This window comes from Mustela lutreola, chromosome 1 (assembly GCF_030435805.1).
Source record: "Mustela lutreola isolate mMusLut2 chromosome 1, mMusLut2.pri, whole genome shotgun sequence".
Taxonomy (NCBI): Eukaryota; Metazoa; Chordata; class Mammalia; order Carnivora; family Mustelidae; genus Mustela; species Mustela lutreola.
The window spans coordinates 277,986,826-278,008,715 of NC_081290.1; the positions used below are offsets into that span (position 1 = coordinate 277,986,826).

Consider the following 21,890-nt stretch of genomic DNA (forward strand, 5'->3'; position numbering starts at 1 on the left):
TGTGTCTTGTCCAGAACAAGTGCTTTCGTCCTTAGTGTCCACCGGCAATACCCCCCACCAGGAATCAATTCTTTTTGCAATCTACCATAACAGTTTATCTGCATCTCTTATTGGTCTTTATAATTTGCTACATAGAATTAAAGTTATTCATATGTAGGTGCTATCTCCACTTCAGTTTATGCTATAAAGTTCTTAAATATAGGAACTCTTTTTTAACATTCACATTACAAAATACATCTTATACAGAACAGTACATAACAGGACACATAATGGAGAAGTACATAAAGTTCTGTGATGAAATGTAGGGATGAATATAGGAACTTTTTTCATTTTCTTTTTATAACATTTTTATTGTCATTACATACATATATGTTTGTCTTACACATATAAGTGTGTATATACACACACACACACACACACACACACACATATATATATATTCAAAAAAGTGCATAAAACATCTAGGTTGTATTTTTTTTATTTTATTTTGTTTTTTTTTTTACAGTGTTCCAAGATTCATTGTTTATGCAACACACCCACCACCAGGTTCACCAAATCCCCAATCTTCCCTCCCTCCAAAACCCTCAGTTTGTTTCTCAGAGTCCACAGTCTCTCATGGTTTGTCTCCCCCTCCCATTTCCCCCAACTCACTTCTCCTCTCCAACTCCCAATGTCCTGTGTTATTAAGAATATATTATTAAGATATAATATTAATATATTATTAAGAATATTCACTTACTTATGCTCCACAAGTAAGTAAAACCATATGATAATTGACTCTCTCTACTTGACTCATTTCACTCAGCATAATCTCCTCCAGTCCCATCCATATTGATTCAAAAGTTGGATATTCATCCTTTCTGATAGAGGTGTAATACTCCATTGTCTTCATTTGTCTGTTGAAAGGCATCTTGGCTCTTTCCACAGTTTGGTGACTGTGGCCATTGCTGCTATGACCATTGGGGTACAGAAGACCCTTCTTTTTACTACATCTGTATCTTTGGGGTAAATACCCAGGAGTGCAATCGCAGGGTCAGAGGGAAGCTCTATTTTTAATTTCTTAAGGCATCTCCACACTGTTTTCCAAAGTGGCTGGACCAACTTGCATTCCCACCAACAGTGTAAGAGGGTTCCCCTTTCTCCACATCCTCTCCAACACATGTTGTTTCCTGTCTTGTTAGTTTTGGCCATTCTAACTGGTGTAAGGTAGTATCTCAATGTGGTTTTGATTTGAATTTCCCCGATGGCTAATGATGAACATTTTTTCATGTGTCTGATAGCCATTTGTATGTTTTCTTTGGAAAGTGTCTGGTCATGTCTTCTGCCCATTTTTTGACATGATTATCTGTTCTGTGTGTGTTGAGTTTGAGGAGTTCTTTATAGATCTTAGATTGTGTTTAATATAGTTATGAAGCAAATATCAATATAGACACCATCCAAGTCAGGAATAAAGCAGAAGTATTCATTCCATAATTCTGTTTCTGTTTGTTTGTGATTTGCTTTATTTTTACCTAGCAACAGAAAAGTGGCTGAATGCATATGTGTGCCAGGACACAGGACAAAAAGTTCACATCGACATTGTTCATCATTACCCTAAATTGGAGATAAGTAAAATCAACATGAACAATTGACTGAGAGATTCCATTTTGTGTTTTTTTTATTGGGCTGTCTATCTTTTTCCCACTGATTTTTAAGAAGTTTATACACACACAAACACATACATACACACACCCCTTATGAAGTAATCACAGGCCAACAACAGAAAAATCTCAGGTAATGAATAAGAGGTGAGGTTCTTGGACTTGGATCTGAGTAGCTGAGTGGTGGGATCCTAAAGCAATTTGTCTATAGAGGCACAGTTGCTCTCAGAAGCCCAGGTCCTTCATCCAGCTGGATGGGAACAAGTCCTAACTGCCCGCAGAAGTAATGGACTGAGGAGCTGGTGGTCCATTGACTTGATAGCTGAGTGGTTTGCTTTTCCTACAAGCCTATGCCAACAGAGGGTCCTACCATGTGCAATCCCATCTTCATTCCTGGTTTAAGTGGGTCCCTGTTGGTCAAAAACTCCCCATTCAGCTCTGGTAATAATTTCAATGTCAGTAGCAGTACTATCATTAGCAAGAGGGTAGCATCTTTAAAAATGCTTTCCTTTCCATTATATCCTTTACCCTACAACATCCTTCAGGAAAGTGTGGCCTACTACTATCTCCATTTTGATGAGGAAGAAATTGGCTCCAAGATAAGTGCTTTCGTCTGGTTTCACAGTTAGTAGATGGAAGGGTTTTGACTAGAAGCTAAGTCTCCTCTTTTGGAAGTCTGGGCTCTCTCTACATTATCCTTTCAGAGCTTAGCTCAGGTTCCACTTCCTCCAAGGAGCTTTCCCTGCCCATAGGATTCTGTTTCATCTCTGAAGAGTTCTAATTATTATTTTCCATACTGCTCACTTGACCATGACCACAAATGCCTCAAATTGCCATTTATCTGGAAGCATGTGCCTTGTTTTATTGCATTGTTTGTAAGCTGCTTTCAAAGCAAGAATGGCATTGACTATGGCCTTGTTCCTTCACAGACCTAACAGCATGCCTTTCTTGCAGCTTGTGCTCAGTGCCCAGTAAACACTGGCTGCGGCTTGCTCTCTCTGTGGGCTGCAGACCCAACTCCCACTCTCAAGGCTGAAAACAAATGTGCTCTAATCCATTCATGTTCTGTAGTGTCCAGAAAGAATTCCTGCTGACAAAGTTATTGAATACTGAGTCATTAATCTCAAAGTTGCCCTGCAGCAGTCACCATATATGCAGGAGCATTTGCTTTGTTGGAGTAGGAATTATATCTTAAAGTCTTATATTTGTTTGTATTCTGCACAACGCCTTGCCACTGCAAGGACTTATCAGGAAAGACTGTCTATAAATGATTTATACATGAAATAAGTCCTCTGTTGAAACTTACTAAAATATTATGGTACTTGCTCTTTCTCAGAGAATTGGGCAGGGAAGGCAAGACTACCGTTCAAATCTTGGATCCTCTTCTTAATAGTAGGCAGGTACGCTGACTTCTCAAAACTCCTCGACTGCAAAACTGAAGCACAAAAACCTTCTTTCTGGTGAACAATGAAAGTAAAAATACAAAAATGTCTTCTAACCCATCGAGAACTTTAGACAATGTAAAGAATGAAGAAGAGTCTAATAAGACTTGGTTCTCTGTGAGTTGAAACAAGTTATACTGTGGGAATCTGGACTGTCACCTATAAAAGGAGAGGGTTGGTCGAGATTATTTTTAAAGGCTCTTTGAGGGCTAGAGTTATGACTCTGTAATGTTAGCTTCAATTGTCAAAGACTCCTAATATTTTCATTGTTCTTTCCCCATACATAAAGCTAAACAAATCATCTACAAATCATCTAATGCACAAAGGGAACCTCGGATTTAGAATAATTCAATCATGAATCCTTTTTTCAAAGGGGTAATCCATCCCAATATAAATAATTGTCCTGATTGATGTGTTTTCACTCTCTTTTGGCCATTTCAGGAAGGAAGTCTTCCTGTGCCTTTACTCTCCTGAACCATGAGCCTCATTCGCTACCTCCCATTCCTCAGACCATCCCCTCAGGGAGAGGGTGGGTGCTGTTAATAACCAAATGGGCATTTCGTCTCCATCTGACAGATTTCCCATGTGGAAGTGAAAAGCTCCCCACAGGAATGTAGATTCTGAAAATTAATGTCTTGCTGGCGACAAGCCGTCTCCTTCTGAGTAGTTTCTGTACATGAATACTCATGTAATGTCAGCTTGAAATGTGTCTGGTGTAGAACTGGGAGCTTGGAAGAAAGGAAGTTAAGCAATGGCTCGAAATAAAAACTTGGACTTGGATGGGGTGGAGAGAAGGAGGGAGCTCAGAAGCCAAAAGTGGAGAGCACAAGGACAAGCCAAGTGAGAACCAGCACAGGCGTCTTTGCTGTATGGAATATGCATTCGTTATGCTGGCACATTCGGATACTTGATTTTGTCATCTTCACAGTTCAACCTTGATGTTGAGGTCAAATAGATTAAGTGGCTTTCTTGAGGTCCAGTTGATAAGACGAGAACGGATTTTCATCCAGCTCTTGACAGAACGAGTACTCTCTTATACCCATTGGCAGTCAACTGTCACACTGGTTCGGGGAGTGGTGGGGTGGGCGGCTTCAACAAGAAAGGGAAATATAGAGGCATCAGGCCTTTAGCTCTCAGAAGAACCACACATGCTTCTGCCACAATGGGGTGTGGGAGCACGAAGAAACACACCCAGAAATATGTCTTCCTAGGTACCATAACAACTATGATACACAAACTGTACAATCTGATTTTTCATAGGGACTGAATGGTTTCGTGGTGAGGCAAGTTTTTGCTTGGGTTGTGGAGAGAGAAGGGTGAGAAGAAAAGAAAGGGGAAGAAGAGGAGCCTGGAAAGGGGACGTAGAAAAGGAGGAACAGAAAGAAGATGAAAAGAAAGAAGTCAATTATATGGATCCAGTAGGAAATGAAGCTGAGCTCAGACCAAAATGTCCTCCCTGCTGGGATAGCTGCTCCCAGACTTGCGTCCCAGTCTGGATACCCATGAGCTCTGTGACTTCTGTAAGTCACTGAGAAGGCTCCCATGTGAAGCAGATGCTGACTTTTAGTGATAGTTCTTCTGTGTGTTGCTCAGGAGGCCACCCTGCTACAGGGGGGTAGCAAGAGGTCTAGGCTGTCAAAGCCTTGGATCCAGGAGAAGTTCCTGGTCTCACTGGGTGGCAGTGTCCATGTGTCAGAGGAAACTTCTCCTATAGGTCAGCTTCTGTTCCAAAAACTCCCTCTTCGCTCTTCTCTCCACAAGCTCCATGATCCACTGTCCTCAGACAAAGACTGCCCTGTGCCTAATGAGCCTGATAATCTCAAAACAAATTTGATTTCTGAACTCCCTGATCCAGGCCACCGAGGAGGTTTTTGCACTTAAAATATAAATTCTTGTTTTGTTGACTTTGAGCTTGATGTCATGAAATATGTAGTGACTTAGACTAACTGTGGCTATAAATACCATCAAGCCATTGATATGTGGGGAGTAAAATTAATCCCCACCACTCCACCCCCCCCACACACACACATTCACAGATACCATCCAGTACACAAAACCAGATCCGAAGGTGGACTTGGGTGTCCATCATTGTGCTGTTCCTATTCAGGAAGTAAATTTCTACAGTCTTTTTTATTCTTAAAGCATCTAATTACAGAACATTGCAATGCAAGAAGGATCCAGAGGTGAACTGAATTATTGAAAAAACAGAAGCCAAGAGGGCACAGAAAGCTATTATGTGTACTCATAATAGATTCACCAAACTTAAGGGTGCTGAGAAATGCAAGCATTTAATTCAGAAGGCAAATCTCCTCTTTCATAGCCCATCGGGGAAAAAAATGCTTTTTCCTCCAAACCTTCCACAAGCTTTGGTAATTATGTTAGACAAAGGCCAAAAGCAGGGAACAGAGTGCAAGCTCTCTAAAGAAAGATATGTTGTTGATTTGGGTTAAAGTTTAAACAATTTATCTACTGAAACTGTTGCATACAAAGGTGGCTTATTGTTTTCTACCAAAGTTGTCCCAAAACATTAATAGAAAGAGCTGAAATATACAAAGGTGCTCAACCAACAGGTGAGGAGGAATGTGGGCTGGGGGGTTTGAAGGATTGAAGAGGCATCTGACGCTGGGAGCAGTGCCCTGTCCTTCAAGTTAAAACCTTCTAGAGTCATTATTGAAAATATTAAAACATCTTTTATCTGCATTAGAAATTTTAACTTTCAAACATATGGACCAAAGATGGAAAGCATAATGCTGTGCATTTCAACTAAGTGTTATATGATGAAGATGTGATCCTGAACACAAATTTTAATAGAGAGTGAAAATTTCTTCCAATTAAAAATAGGGAGGGGAAATTCAGTGGATTCAGTTTATGCTTTGATTTTTTTGCGTCGAGTCATATCAAGAAACTACTGCAAGAAGGTTTTTAAATATCCAATGTCATTATTCACTAAACATAAGATTATCTTCCTGAGTGAGACATTTCCAAGTGCTGCTTTCGTGATTTCTCCAAGTAGCAGACATAACCACACCTCAGAAGTCGTGATGGCATTGAGGTCTGGGGGAAGGTTTATTCCTCCATCACCTGCCTACTTCCTACTCATACTCACCGACTGGGGATTAAGTTTGTTGAGTACTTTCCAGAGAGCATTCTTCACTTCTTTGTTCCTAAGGCTGTAGATCAAGGGGTTCAGCATGGGGATCACCACCGAGTAAAACACAGAAGCAATTTTGTCAGTGTCCATGGACTGGCTGGAGCTGGGCTGTAGGTACATGAAGATGATAGTTCCATAGAAGATGGTTACGGCAGTGAGGTGGGAGGCACAGGTGGAGAAGGCTTTCTTCTGTCCTTCAGCAGAATGCATCCTTTGAATGGCAATGTAGATGAAGAGATAAGAGATGAGGATGACCAGGAGGGTGAAAAAGACATTGAAGCCCACCACACAGAAGACAGCCAAGTTGCTGATGCGTGTGTTGGAACACGAGAGAGCCAAGAGTGGAGGAATGTCGCAGAAAAAATGATTAATCTTGTGAGAAGCACAGAACGAGAGTCTAAAGGTGTTTGCTGTGTGAATGGAAGCATTGAGGAAGCCACAGACGTAGGAGCCCGCAGTCAGGAGGGCACACACACCTGCTGTCATGGTGGTGGCATAATGAAGAGGCCGGCATACGGCTGCATGGCGGTCATAGGCCATGCAGGCCAGGAGGTAACACTCGACAGTGGCAAAACCCACAAAGAAGAAGAACTGGGCAGCACAGCCATTGTAGGAGATGACTTTGTTCCCTGACTGCAGGGCAGTCACTGTTTTAGGGGCTACAGCTGATGAGTAACCCAGGTCTACGAAGGAAAGGTTACCAAGGAAGAAATACATCGGGGTGTGGAGGTGGGGGTCAGAGTGGATGATCACCATCATCCCCCCATTCCCAACCAGAGTGATGAGGTAGATGAACAAAAATACCAGGAGGAGGGGGACCTGCAGATTAGGGTCTTCTGTTAACCCCAAGAGGATGAACTCTGTAGCTTCTGTGCTATTTTCCATTGAGGTCAACTTGAATTTCATCTGGTGATTAAAGAAGAGTCAATGAAAATGACAAGAAAGTATAGGCTGGATAATGGATAATGGGATGGTATGAAAATAGTAAACCAGTATGTGTTGACAATGTAAAAGGCACATGCAAAACCCTTCCATTATATTATAGCTTTGAACCCTATGAGATAGGTGCTGCTATACCCATTTTACAGATGAGACAGTTAAGGTTTGAGGAGCTTAATATTGACCAAAATAACCTAACCAGCAGGGGTCAAAATCAAAGGTCCTGAATCCAAAGTCCCATACATTCAGAGCTTGAATTATCCTGACTGCTTACATCAGATAAAACAAATTATGATAAGTCCAGTAACGTGGTTTTTTTTTTTAAAGATTTTATTTATTTATTGAGAGAGAGACAGTGAGAGAGAACATGAGCGAGGAGAAGGTCAGAGAGAGAAGCAGACTCCCCGTGGAGCTGGGAGCCCGATGCGGGACTCAATCCCGTGACTCCGGGATCATGACCTGAGGTGAAGGCAGTCGTCCAACCAACTGAGCCACGCAGGTGTCCCAGTTTTTAAGATTTTATTTATTCCATTTTTAAAGATCAAAAAGAGAGGGGCACCTGGTTGGCTCAGTCAGTTAAGCATCTACTCTTGGTTTTGGCTCAGGTCAAGATCTTAGTGTCCTGGGATTGAGCCAAGCCCTACATCTTCAAGGCTCCCCACTCAGAGAGGAGTCTGCCTCCCCTTCCCCTCTCCCTCTGCTCCTACCCCACCTCGCACACCCTCTGTCTCTCTAAAACAAACAAATAAAAATCTTTTTTAAAAAATCAAAAAGAGACAGTTCTATTTTCAACATTTTGAGGAACCTCCATGCTATTTTCCAGAGTGGTTGCACCAGCTTGCATTCTCACCAACAATGTAGGAGGTTTCCCCTTTCTCCGCATCCTCACCAGCATCTATCAAGCGGAGAAAGACAACTATCATATGATCTCCCTGATATGAGGAAGTGGTGATGCAACATGGGGGCTTAAGAGGGTAGGAGAAGAATAAATGAAACAAGATGGGATTGGGAGAGAGACAAACCATAAGTGACTCTTAATCTCACAAAACAAACTGAGGGTTGCTGGGGGGGAGGGGGTTGGGAAAGGGGGGTGAGGTTATGGTCATTGGGGAGGGTATGTGCTTTGGTAAGTGCTGTGAAGTGTGTAAACCTGGCGATTCACAGACCTGTACCCCTGGGGATAAAAATATATTATATGTTTATAAAAAATAAAAAATAAAAATTTTTTAAAAAAATCAAAAAGAGAATAGTAAGAAGTAAAAAATAAAAATCCCTCATTTCTCATCTTCTTATTCCACTCCCAAGAACATCACCTCCAAAGAGATTTCCTAACATTTTCCATGCATGTATAACTAAATGGTACTAATCACAGAAATCACAACACTGGTCACTCTATGCCAGGCTTTACTCACAGTGAACTCATTTAATTCTTCAGGTTTGATCCTATAATTTTCCTCACTTTACACAATGAGAAACTGCATAATGATAACACCCTACTCCCTCAATTCTGGTTTTTCACCTTTATAAACAGTGCTCCAAGATAGAGCATTTTTCTCTCTTAGATTATTTCCACTTGGCAGTATATTTTATGCTTGCTCTCCCTTTTTCTGGCTACTGTCTGCTCTTAATATCTAGTAGCTTTTAGATGGGACTGGAGAGCTACTACAGTAATAGTAGTAACTATTGTCCAAAGTCACATAACTAATAAGTGTTGGAAGCAAAATGAAAATTTGGGTCTGCCTGATGTTAAGTCCAGAGGTGTTAATCACAACCTTTAATGTCTTTCTGATTTTATTCTTCAAAAGCAATTCAGTTGATATTTACATATTTATGTGGAGATATGGATGTCCTCACCTGCTGTCAGAAATCACAAATTTTTATTATCAACTCAGGAAACAACAGATGTTAGTGAGGATGCGGAAAAAGGGGAGCCCTCTTACAGTATTGGTGGGAATGCAAGTTGGTGCAGCTTCTCTGGAAAACAGGAGGGAGGTTCCTCAGAAAGTTAAAAACAGAACTACCCTATGACTCAGCAATTGTACTACTAGGTGTTTATCCAAAGGATATAAAAATAGTGATTTGAAGGGGCACACACACCCCAAAGCTTATAGCAGCAATGTCCATAATAGCCAAACTATGGAAAGAGCCCAGATGTCCATGGACAGAAATATGGATAAAGAAGATGTGGTCTATATATGCAATGGAATATTACTCAGCTGTCAAAAAAGGATGAAATCTTGCCCCAGGCAATAACATGGATGGAACTAGAGGGTATTATGCTAAGCAAAAGAAGTTAGTCAGAGAAAGACAAATGCCATGTGATTTCACTCACGTGGAATTTAAGAAACAAAAACAGAGGAACATAGGGGAAGGGAAGGAAAAATAAAATAAGATAAAAAGAGAGAGGGAGGCAAACTATTAGAGACTTTTGACTCTAGGAACAAACTGAGGGTTGCTGGAGGGGAGGCAGGTGGGGGGATGGGCTAAATTGGGCGGTGAGCATTAAGGAGGGGACTTGCGATAAGCACTGCGTGCTGGATGTACGTGATGAATCACTAGATTCTACTCCTGAAACTAATACTACACTATATGTTAACTAAATTGAATTTAGATAAATTTAAAAAAAGAAATCTTTGTGACTGAAGCTGGCTACTATTAAGTCCTCTCTTCCTGTTCTCTCAAAGCTTGAGAGTCTGGCTTGCTTATCACACAATTAGCTGGGCAACCACCCAGTTCCATGACTTGCTCAAAGCCTCTCGGGACCTTTGTCTTCACAGGCTCTGGCCCACCCAGTCTACTGTGGCCCCTTGGCACACAGAGATAAATACTTGATGAATGGGACAGAACATCAACAGCAAAGTATTTCAACATTTTTCATGCTACCTAACTCCACAACAAATTGCTTATTGTTCTCTCGTCTATCTGGACCCATGTTTCCTGCCAAAATATTAGCTTAGGCTTGTGGTATGAAAAATATTCAGAAACAACAGTGCAAATGGAGCCCGCAGACCTGGAGAAGGGCTTGTGTCCGCGTTCGAATGCACTGTCTCTCTCGCTGTTTTTTATTTTCCCTCAGCCTGAGGCCATTATGCTCTTTTCCTGTCCCTGGAAATAGAGCAGAGGAAGGGCTCAGACAAGGGAGACAGAGAAAGTGCAGAGGAAGGAGAAGAAGGGAGAAACAGGGATGAGAAGGGGGAAATGTCTCAACTGTGCTTGACCTTGGCTTACTTAGAAAGCAGCTGCAGTCATCAGTGGGGGGGGGGGGGTAATAGTTAATACACCAGTTTCAGGTGTACACCATAGTAATTCAACAATTCTGTACAATATCCTATGCTCACCACGAGGAGCCTTTCTTACAGCATCAAACAAGGAGACCGCCAAGCCTGCCCTGCTGGGCGAGGGTTTCATGCACCAGTGCTGTGCTGGTGTCACAAGAACGGGCTCAGCCAGCCAGTGAAACCCTACTAGACACAAACCAGCATCCCTCTTCCACTCCTCACTTTCCAGTGTTTCCCCTTTACAAACAACGTTCCATTGAATACCCCTGCACAGGACTCCTCCTTCCTTTGCTTTTCCTCAGGATAAATCTTATAATTGTATCTTTTTCAGCCTCTTTTGCTTGTTGATAGATTCCCATCCTATAATGTACCAGCTAACTTTTCAAACTGGTGCTCTTTCCATTACATTGATCCAGTTCTTTGATTTTTTTTTTTCCTCTTGACTTTTGTCATGTGCTTGTTCCATGTAATTTTGCAGTTACAGTATCCTGTCATCTGTGATAGGCGATTTCGTGATCTTATGTATTAAAACCTGAGGTATGTGATGTCCCCTTGATCACATAATTACTTAATTGCAGTATTGATGCAATGCCCCAGAGCAGGATTTCTCAACCTGGGCACTATTGACCTTATGGACTGAACAATTCTTTAGCTGCTGGTAGGAGGAGGTTGTGGGGGGAGCAGTATCTCTGACCTCTACCCACTGGTTGTGACAACCAACAATGTCTCCAAACACTCCCAACTGTCTCGAATGTTACCTGGGGTTGGGGGGGAGGAGCAATAATGTCCTCACTTAAGAATCACTCTTCTAGAATTCATAAACTCTATTGATCAGTTCTACATTTAACCACAATTCCATCAGTCATATATACTATACATCTTACAGTGCACGTACACACACACACACACACATAAATGCCTGTATCTATGTATAAATATATACACTAAGAAACTAAGACTTGGGGAGATCAAGTGGCTAGTTCAAGGTATGGAGCACCAGCTAAATGTTGCTGATCTTTGGTGGGGGGAGACCAGGAAGGGACAACCACTTATTAAGCACTGGGATCCTCTGACTAACAAGAAGGTCACCCTCATATCTCATAAACTGACCTCTTCCCCAACCCAAGAGAGGATAAACAACCTGGGAAAAGTCCAAGAATGAAAGGCAGCTGAAGCATGGATCCTGAATTCTATTCCAAAACACCTTCTCAAAACGTTTGCTTGATCAATTTCCTTGGGTAGAACTGACCCCTCAATTATATTCAATTAAGCTAGAGTTGTCACACACTCCCTCTACTGAGCTGTCCCGGATGGCCAACTTCCTATGTTAGCAATTAATATTCGAGGCATTTTCTATGTTCTCAAGATGGACAACCCTTTCCATTATGCATCACAGTCACTGTGGATGAATGTGTCTGGATCCAGAGCAGCAAAGAGAAATCTGAAGGTTTCCTTTGCCCAATGTCATCGCTGCAGGGTTTCAAGGCCTGAATCCAAACCCCGTGGTGTTCCTGCCACGGTATTTCTTTTTCTCAAGTCCTGAAAAGGTCTAAAGTAGATATCAGAAGGAGCCTTGAAAGAATAATGACATTTTTAAATATTTGAAGATACTATGGGATAGACTGCTTTATTTAAGAAATAAGAAAATGTGTTGAAAACTGAAAAACATTAAGACTTAAGGAATTTCAGAAGCTTAAATCACCAAGATAGAGAGTCTGGAAATAAAAGTTTCATCACAGTTGTTTCTAGAGGGGTTTGAAGACCTACCCCTGACCATGACATCCCATTTGGGAAGTTCCAAAGAAGGTTCTCAATGGAAAGGGACTGGACTGGATTTCATGAAGAGAAAAGGTCTGTTCCCATTTTGTACATCAGTGTACAAACGTGTACATTATTTGGTGTACATTATTCACTGTCTAGACTGGTGCCAGGCACATGGTACACTCGTATATTTGTTGAATGAATGAATGGACTAGAAGTTCAACAAGTGAGTTGGAATAATAGTTTTAGGGGCACCTGGTGGGTCAGTCACTTAGCCTTCGGCTAAGTTCATGATCCCAGAGTCCTAGGATCAAGTACCACATCAGGCTCCCTGCTCAGCCCTTCCTGCTCAGCGGGAAGCCTGCTTATCCCTCTCCCACTCTCCCTGCTTGTATTGTCTCTCTCACTGTCTCCCTCTCTGTCAAACAAATAAATAAATTTTAAAAGAAGAAAAGAATAATGGTTTTATTGTTTTACTGTCTTGGCAACCGTAGGCAAGTCATGTTCCCTCTATCAATGAAGGATTCAGTCAGATCAAATATGGAAAAATCCAGTCACTCTGTGGTCCATGGTGGTTCCTCAACACAAACCAATTAATTCTTTTTCTGTTAAACTGTTGGTCAGTCATACAAACATGGCTTCTGGGGTTTATTAACACCAATTGGTATCCGTATTCTATCTGGCAATGACTAAGTCAGTTCCTGTTTAAGACAAGATGAGCCAAAATTACCTATGGGAGGCTCACTCGGCTCCATTTTTTATAAGCTGTGGCAGAGGAGGATAAGAAAATAGAATTGAGTCATTTTTTTATACCTACTTCTGAGCCCTTTTCTCCTAAACAAACCCATTATTTTCACTCCCAGTGTGAAGAATGCTGCTTTAGAAAAGGTCAGGGAAAACATACCTGGTTCCTGGGGAATTACGAGATCTCACTTCAGAACTAATTGCCTGCAAGTACCAGACTTTTTGAATCTGAAATGGAAAAGCAGAGCTGTTTCGCCTCTGAGAACCTCAGATTTCAAATAGTAAAAGATTTCCTCAGGCTACATGGTAAAAGTGTAAAGGCAGTTGGGCTGGTTTTAGTTTCTTTCAGAGCCCAAGTGAGTCATCCCAAACTGGGAGGGGGCGGGAGCCAAGCAGGAGCTGGCAGCCAGGCAGATTCGGGATCCTTTGGAGGGGTGTTCCCCAAGGCCTCAGTCCCAACCCAGGGCTTAGTGTCTTGCAAACAAGCAATCAAAACACCACTTTCCTGGGGGAATGAAACATTGGCATAATATGGAAGAGGCTTCAGGTCCAGGGGGAGCCCCAGTTCTTCAAGCACAGGTGAAAACTATTGATCTCAAGTTCCACCAAAAATGTCCTCAAAGGAGCTGGAAGGTCTAACTGTCCCTACTTCAGCCTGCAGATTTCTTGTGGGTACTGGGATTTGGCTCCATCTCTAAGACTAAATGCGGAGAACTTTTTAAATGCCAACTAGAGATGGTAAACATCAGAATCCCCGACTTTACCTAAACTCAGCTCGGATCAAAGTACTGAGTTCCAGAGGAGCTTTCTTTCAGGAACCCCCCCCCCCACCGCCAACCAATCAATCTGGTTTTCAAGAGCTTTCACATGCAGCTTGTAGGAAGTGAACGATTCTATTACAGCACCTCCTGGATTTTCAGATAATTGGTGCTTCCTATGATTCAGGCCGTTTTACACACGTATGTTTTTCACTGAAAGTTCACACACGTCTATAAGAAATGCATTTCCTTTCCAGTTTTACAGATATGAAAACTTCGGCCTGGTGTCCAGGTCTTGTTTTTTCTAATCATGTTTTCTAAGAAAAGGAACCTGGGCTCCACGGAGAAATGACTGGTTTTTGAACCAGAATATGTCAGACAAACCTGGAGGGTCTTACAGTTCCAGTGAGAACATGCTGAAGTCTGTTGGACTCAGAGTCTCTGTGCTTTTACACTCTGCTGTATGGCAGTATGGAAGAGCCGGCATGTTCTCAGAATCTGGGAAAAGGTCCTATTTCTCATAGCGTCTCACAAAGGCCTGTTCCAGGAAAGTTGGCTACATCTGCAAAGCTTATGTACTTTTCTTTTTTTTCCATGAAAATACTTTCATGGAAAAATTTCCTGCTAGAACAATTAAAAAATATTTTTTATTAATAGAAAGAAATGAGAGGAAGAAAGAAAGAAAGAAAGAGAAAGAAAAAAAGAAAGAAGAAAGAAGGAAAGAAAGAGAAAGAAAAAAAGAAAGAAGAAAGAAAGAAAGAAAGAAGAAAGAAGGAAAGAAAGAAAGAAAGAAAGAAAGAGAGAGAGAAAGAAAGAAAAGGGCCAAACAGGTGGCAAGTTAAGTCAAATTAGACCAAGGAGTTTTTGCACCACTCTGGGAATTGTGTAGCCTCTAACCTCCTGAGCCACACATCCAACTCTGAAGACTAGATGTCCTCCTTATTATATTATTTGACCAATGCAGCAACCAAGGGGAAAATAGAGAGAGGAAGAGGAAGAGATGGAAAAGAAAGAGAAGAAAGAAGAAGAGCAAGAAGGAGGAGGAGATGGAGCCCAGCAGTGGGGACAAGAGGGAGAAAGGGAGGGAGGACAAGGAGGAAGAGGGGGAGGAAGGGAAAGATGGGGAAGAGGGGGTGGAGAGAAAGGAGGACAAGGAAGAAGGGGGAGGAAGGGGAGAGCGAGGAGGAGGAGAAGAGGAGGAGGAAGAGGAGGGAGAGGAAGACAAAAGGAAGGAGAAGAAATGGAAGAGAAGACAGAAGTGGGGAGGAGGAAAACGGAGAAAACTTCACCTCTAGGACCAGAACTAACAACTGGAGCAATCTAGCCCAAACACCTGGCTCTATAAAATAATTTAATACTCTCTTTTATCGGTGTTTAATATTTTTAAAAATTACATCGCTGAAAATGAAGACTATTAACATGGTGAAGTGGAATGGTCCTGGGTAGGGGTGATTGAGAAACCTAGAATGTGCCGCTCACCTCAGATACGGGATCTCATCAGCTTCTCACAGCACTGGACGTGCCTTCTTCATTTTCCCTCTGGAAGACCCTTGAGGTCCAGGGAATACTTCGGCTTTGACTTCTCTGGCTCCTTCAACAGTTGGTTTCCTCACAAGACTAAATAGTGACTTCACACCCAAGTAGTTATATCCTAGAGATTCAGAAAAACGAAGGGCAAGAAAGGGGCCGATTCTGAGTTGGGGGCTAGTTCAAGCCCAGCCCACGGTGTCTCTCTACCCATCTTTGAGTTAATGCTGCCACCTCGCGACCGTTTCATGCCTTCTGTGTGCTGAGCCAACCCTAGCGGTGCCGGATGGGAAAGAGGAGAACTGGTCTTCATTAAGTTAGAATCAAGAAGCTACTAGTCTGGCTAAAAAGTTAATTTCATGGACACAGCATATGTCAGCACCTCTGACGAACACAGAGATCACTGGGTGCATGGTACACAAGACACTGCCGCGTGGGTTCGAATCCCCGTGCTCCCCACTAATGCCTGGAGCGCTCATAGTCAGTTAGCCTCTCCATTCGTCGCTTTCTCATTACAGGGTTGTTGTGAGAATTAATTAAGTTAATAGATGCAAAGTACTCAGAATACTAAGCACCGTATAAATGTGTGTTATTTTGGAAACATCTAATTTTCTCCAGGAGTAAACAGACTCGCAGAGGTGAAGTGATTTGCCTAAAGCCCAAGCTGCTGATTAGCAGCATCACGTAAACCCAGGGCTCGTGTGCATCCATTGACTCCACAGACGTTCCTGAGCCCCACTCAAGTACCAACGTTCTCCGAGGATGACATTTCCCCCTCCTTTACTGAGGGCCCTCTGATATTAGGTTCTCCTTGGCCACACCTTGAATCCATCCTGTCTCCTTCTGCCTTTCTAGCTTAAAGCTTCATTCCTCTCTTTTCAGGTGGTTCACGCCACTCACATACTGTTGATCCTGCCTCCACTTCCTTTTGTGAGATCTCACTATAGCCGTTAATGCCCATTCTCTATGCCCTCCCATACTCGCTCCTATCTTATTGGTCCACAAACATTCCCAAGTCACCCATCACTTCCCCCAGAACTCTCAAAAGGCTTTCTCCCACCCTAACATACCCAGGGCTATCCCAGGGTCTCTACCATCAAAATTAGCAAGGGTGGTCTACCTCATCTTCCATTCTGTCCTCCCACTGTAGCCTCCACTAACGCACCCCTTCCACTGAAACGATATTCTTTTTTTTTTTTAAGATTTTATTTATTTACTTATTTATTTGACACACAGAGAGAGAGCACAAGTAGGCAGAGAGACAGGCAGAGAGAGAGGAGGGAAGCAGGCTCCCCACCAAGCAGAGCCCGATGCAGGGCTCCATCCCAGGACCCTGAGATCATAACCTGAGCTGAAGGCAGAGGTTTAACCCACTGAGCCACCCAGGTGCCCTGAAACAATATATTTTTTTTTAGATTATTTATTTATTTATTTATTTATTTAACAGAGAGAGAGAGATCACAAGTAGATAGAGAGGCAGGCAGAGAGAGAGAGGAAGGGAAGCAGGCTCCCTGCTGACCCTGGGATCATGACCTGAGCCGAAGGCAGAGGCTTTAACCCACTGACCCACCCAGGCATCCCCTGAAACAATATTCTTAAAGGTCGCTCCAGAGCCCACTTCACAGACACACATCCAGTGCAGTCATGCAGGGCCCTGTGCTAGGAAGGGTCCCATTCTTGGGGTTTGGGAAGATACAGTTCCCATCTTCAAATTACTGGTAATTTCATCTTCCGAATCTGTGCTTTATAACTAAAACCCAGTGGGACAACGGAGCGTGGATGGGAAGCTTGGAACCTCAGCTCGAGCATGGCCAGCCCCTCCCCCCATCCCCGCCCCCGCCACCCCCCCTGCTGCTTCCCACTCTCTTCAATCCACCATATTCAAAAACCATGATGGCTCACCTGCTACCAAAAAGATATACCTGATATATCAGAATACCTGATATTCAAAGCAAACTAGACCCAGCCAACCTTTCCAGCTTGATTCATAACCACTGTGTATTCTACCTTTTTTCCTCACAAACCCCAAATCGGCTACCACAGCATGTGGCCCAAAGGTGATCCTCAACAGACAATTTCCTTTCTCCACCTCCCACACCAGCACATTTCCCCCTTTGCCTTACTTCGTGCTTTTCCCTCTGGTTGGGATGCTCAGTTTTATCTCTTTCACTTATAGGTTCAAATTAAAGCCATCTCCACCATGAAGTTTTTCTCTGCCGTTATGGAAAATCTATGTGGCCTTCTATTTATAGCACTTACCCAAAGTGCCTTATAATATTCAGTTCTATACATCTTCTGTCTCCTTGTGTTTCCTTACCCAGAAGTCAGACAGTCCCCAACTTATGATGGCTCAATTTATAATTTTTTTTTTTACTTTATGACAGTATGAAAGTGATACATGTTCAGTTGAAGGTGTACTTCGAATTTGAAATAATTATCTTTTCCCGGGGCCAGTGATATGCACTACAATCCTCTCTCAGGATGTGGGGCTGGGGCAGAAAGTCGCAGCTCCCAGTCAGCCCTGCCATCACAAGTGTCAACCACCAATACATGCACACAGAAGGGTTATTCTCTACCCACACAACCATCCCGTCTTCCACTCTCAGTATAGAATTGAACATATTACACCAGACTGGCAACACTTATTATAAGGTAGGCTTTGTGTAAGATAATTTTGCTCAACTTGGGGCTAAAGTCAGTGTCTGAGCACAGGTAAGGGAGGCTAGGTGAAGCGGTGATCTTTGGTAGGTTAGCTGTCTTTCATACATTTACTATATTGTCAACTTAAGCTGGGTTTATCCAGACATAATCCTACTGTAAGTCAAGGAAGTTTTCTGCTTTCACTTCTCCCATCCAACGTCTCTGTGTCTTTCACAACCTTTTCGTTAGAGAAGAAATTATCCTGTGTCGACAAGCTCATATTAGGACTGAATGTGCGACCAACATTTTCTAGACTGTAAGCTCCCTGAGAAGAGAGAGTCTGTCTTACGCTTCTTAGGCTACCTTCTGGAACCTAGAATAGTGCCTGTAGACAGTGTGGGCCTACTGAATTATGTAAATCCCACTGGATTCTCTGTTTAGTAAGTTGGATAAGAGATCTAGACACAGAAATGTCACTTGAGGAGCTCACTTATGAAAAATGTATTTGTCCTTAACTCACCAAACATGGTAGTTTTTTAAAAGGACTGTGTGATTCTCATTAGGAATAAAAATAGAAAGGGGCGGGGCACCGAGGTGGCTCAGTGGATTAAAGCCTCTGCTTTCGGCTCTGGTCATGATCCCAGGGTTCTGCCTAGGGCTCTCTGCTCCGCAAGGAGCCTGCTTCCCTCCTCTCTCTGCCTACTTGTGATCTTTGTCTGTCAAATAAATAAAATCTTAAAAAAAAAATAGAAAGGGGCACCTGGCTGGCTCAGTAGGTAAAGAATGAGACTCTTGATCTCAGGGTCACAAGTTCAAGCCCCACGTTAGGCATGGACCCTACTTTAAAAAGGGGGGAAGGATAAAAATGGAAAATCATCTCTTTGTAAGTTTGTAAACCTTGAAGGCTTTTTTGTTAGTGAAAAATAAAAAAAAAATTTAAAAAACAGTTTAAATCGGTGCCGTGAAATATATTTCCCATCTTTGAAAAGGAAACCAACCTCCAGTCTCTGTATCACAGTGCATTTGCATATATAAGCACGTAGAAGATGGACCGTCTTCATTCCTAAGGATAATGCTCTCATCTGGGCTCTTGCCTCCACCTCATCTGTCTCCTTCAGAACCTGATTTAATCAAATTTTCATCCTAAATCTTCACAACCATCATAATCTTCACCTTAAGCTCCAGCTTCCCCATGGCCACAATCCTCATCCTCTCAGCACACAAACATCCAGAAAACACTTCTCCACTCTGGTTACCCTCACAGCTTCTTCTCTAATGCAACTTTCCTTTCCATAAAACATCTCAAAAGAGATGTTCATGTTCACGGAATGATTGAACACATGGTCAAAACCCAAGCGATGCCACAGGAGGTAACAGAATGAGTGAGCAGCAGAGCTGGATGGAAACCCACACCCGAAGGCAAGACCCACATCCCAAGGTCATCCTCAGCGAACCATGACTCCTTGTGTTGACTCAAAGAAAACGGGATTACCACACAACAAGCAGAAATCATTATATCCTGTATGTACGTTGGTCAAGACCACAGAGGCCAACAGGAATATCATTTCAAAGATTGGTCACCAAGATGCAGCCAAGATCACTCTTTGGCAAACAACCTCTCAGGGTGCTCATGGGGAAAAGGGAGCACTTCTTTTGGAGAAGAATGAATTTTCATCCCTCCGAGCAGAAAGTGAGAAAATAAGATGGGAACTGCATCTGTTAAAGGAATAAGTAGTGGATGAAGCAATGAAAATCTGAACAGATTTGCATGCAACCTAAAAAGAAGCAGAGTGAAAAAATTGTGTTCATTGAGTGAACGGAAGCTTCTGGAAGTGAACACAGAAATGGTGGCGTTTCACGCTAGGCAAGATCCTGCCCTTATCAAGACAGACCTGTGATCACCGGCCTCAAAACCACGTTCTAGTCACAGAAGCTTGATAGTATTAAATATTTAGCAAGTCTGTATTCACCTGCCTGTGGGTGGCTCTGGGATTTTTATCACCTGTGGATAGAATAAAGTGTCTCTTTAAAAAAAAAAAAAAAAAGAACAAAATTTGCCCATTGGTGAGTTTAGGATTAGTTAACAGAGTGACACCACCTATCTGGTCATCAGAAAGCATGTAGAATTGTATCTTTGCCACTGTGTTCTTCGAAGTCATGTTTTGGGCTGAGTTATGTCCCCACAAAATTCCTGTGTTAAAGCCGTAATCCCCAATGTGTCCATGTTTGGAGAAGGTGTCTTTAAAGAGGTCACTAAGGTTAAATGAAGTCAGAGGGTGGAGAGCTGATCCAATAACATTGGTGTCCTTACAAGAAGAGGAAGGGATACTAGGGAAGCACAAAGCAAAAAGGCCATGTGAGGACACAGTGAGAAAGTGTCCTTGGGAGAAACCAAACCTACTAACCCCTTGATCTTGGGCTTTCCACATCCAGAACTGTGAGAAAACACATTTCTATTGTTTAAGCCACCTCATCTGGTGTTTTGTCACGGTAGCCCCAGGAGACTGATACAAGTAATGATGATAAGGATTTTCCTGGGTATTTCCCTTGAATTATGATTAAGCCACTGACAGGCGGTGAAAATCATAAAACTGGTAGGTTCCCAAACTTCCTCCCTGTGGCTGTTTCCTTAACCCAGGTTCACTGTTTTCTGTCTGTGGCAAGTCGCTAACGGGATGGATTTCCTGCACCATGGAAATCACTCACTTGTGAGCGTTGCTTTGTCAATATGTTGCTGCAAAGGAAGATTATGGGCTCAAATTCAAGCTCTTCTAATCTCCCAGCACTTTCAATTCTATCAGCTTTCATCCTGAGCCTTAAAAAAGATTTCTAAAATCATACAGAAACAACGAAAAGCCTGCCATGGTTTCAGTCTCCATGGCAATGCCAGAGATGGAAGTGATGGTGACTTCACGTAGCTCTTGGACTCTTTTGTCGATGCCTTTTATGTATGGTTTGGGGTGGTTTACAAAGCCCCTTTTTCCACTTATTATCTTGGTTAATCCTCACAGCAAACCCACGTGGGAGGAATTATTCCTCACATTTAGCCTATTATGAAACAGATTTGGAGAAGATAAGTGGCTTAACCAAGGTTAACGCACATTGCTAAGTGGAAGACTCAACATTGGAACTTTGATTTGTTTGATGCCAAAGCTACTCTTCTTGATACTATAACCAAAAAGTGGCAGCAGTGGCTCACTTTCCTGCCCTGGTGCCCTCACTTGTCTCCTGAAAATATACTGCCCAGGCCATGTTTCTGAGACCAGCTTTGATGCAGAGCCTCAGCCTAAGAGCCAGTGTCCTAGGCAAAGATGAGGCACACTTTGGCCCGGTTCTAGTGTTATCACTAAAATTGAGTGATTTGGGCCTATTTACATAATTGATCATCTTCTCCATAGGTAAATTGGAAATCATAATTCTTGCCCCCTCTCCTCAATCCTCTCTACCATTTGCTACACTAGATGAAATTCATTAAGCTTTACAGAGCTGGGAGCATTTTAAAGCTTTGTAAACAAAAGTATTGTTTTAAAGTATTATGATTATCAGTGATTGGGAAACTATCTGATGAGTATTTGCTCATATGCTCACCCCTTCGTAACTTCCCCAACAGACGCTGTGAGTCCCCCACTCCCACCCCAGACCCCCACCCCATATCAGTTGGCACTGGCTGCTTGGTGCACACTGATGTTCTTGGAAAGGTTTCAAGCACCTGTGACTTAGAGGAGGGGCTTTCTTTGGCCACAGAAACATGTCTGGCTTACAAAGTGGGGCAGGCTAGAGGATGCAGAGGTGGGGTAGTGGCCCTGGTTGACATCCCATGGGTCCTACAATAAATTCCAGAGAGCCTCAAGAATCCTGAGCTCCATCTTCTTGCACACAGCAGTAGCCTGTTCATCAGTGCACACTGACCTGGGCTGCTTCTTCTTGCTGTCTCATTTTCCCCTCTCTCCTACCTATATATCCAGAGATCCCCCACCCCACCTCAGTAGACTATTACACACAAATCCTAC

General features: G+C 42.6%; 1 protein-coding gene across 1 annotated transcript; it reads right to left on the bottom strand.

Moving 5' to 3' along the window:
- Nucleotides 1–5,912: 5,912 nt before the first annotated feature.
- On the bottom strand, nt 5,913–7,121 carry LOC131822696 (olfactory receptor 5B21). The gene has a single exon (XM_059158982.1). The coding sequence runs from the start codon at nt 7,116–7,118 to the stop codon at nt 6,168–6,170; it is 951 nt and encodes a 316-aa protein (XP_059014965.1). The 5' UTR covers nt 7,119–7,121; the 3' UTR covers nt 5,913–6,167.
- Between the last annotated feature and the right edge of the window lie 14,769 nt (nt 7,122–21,890).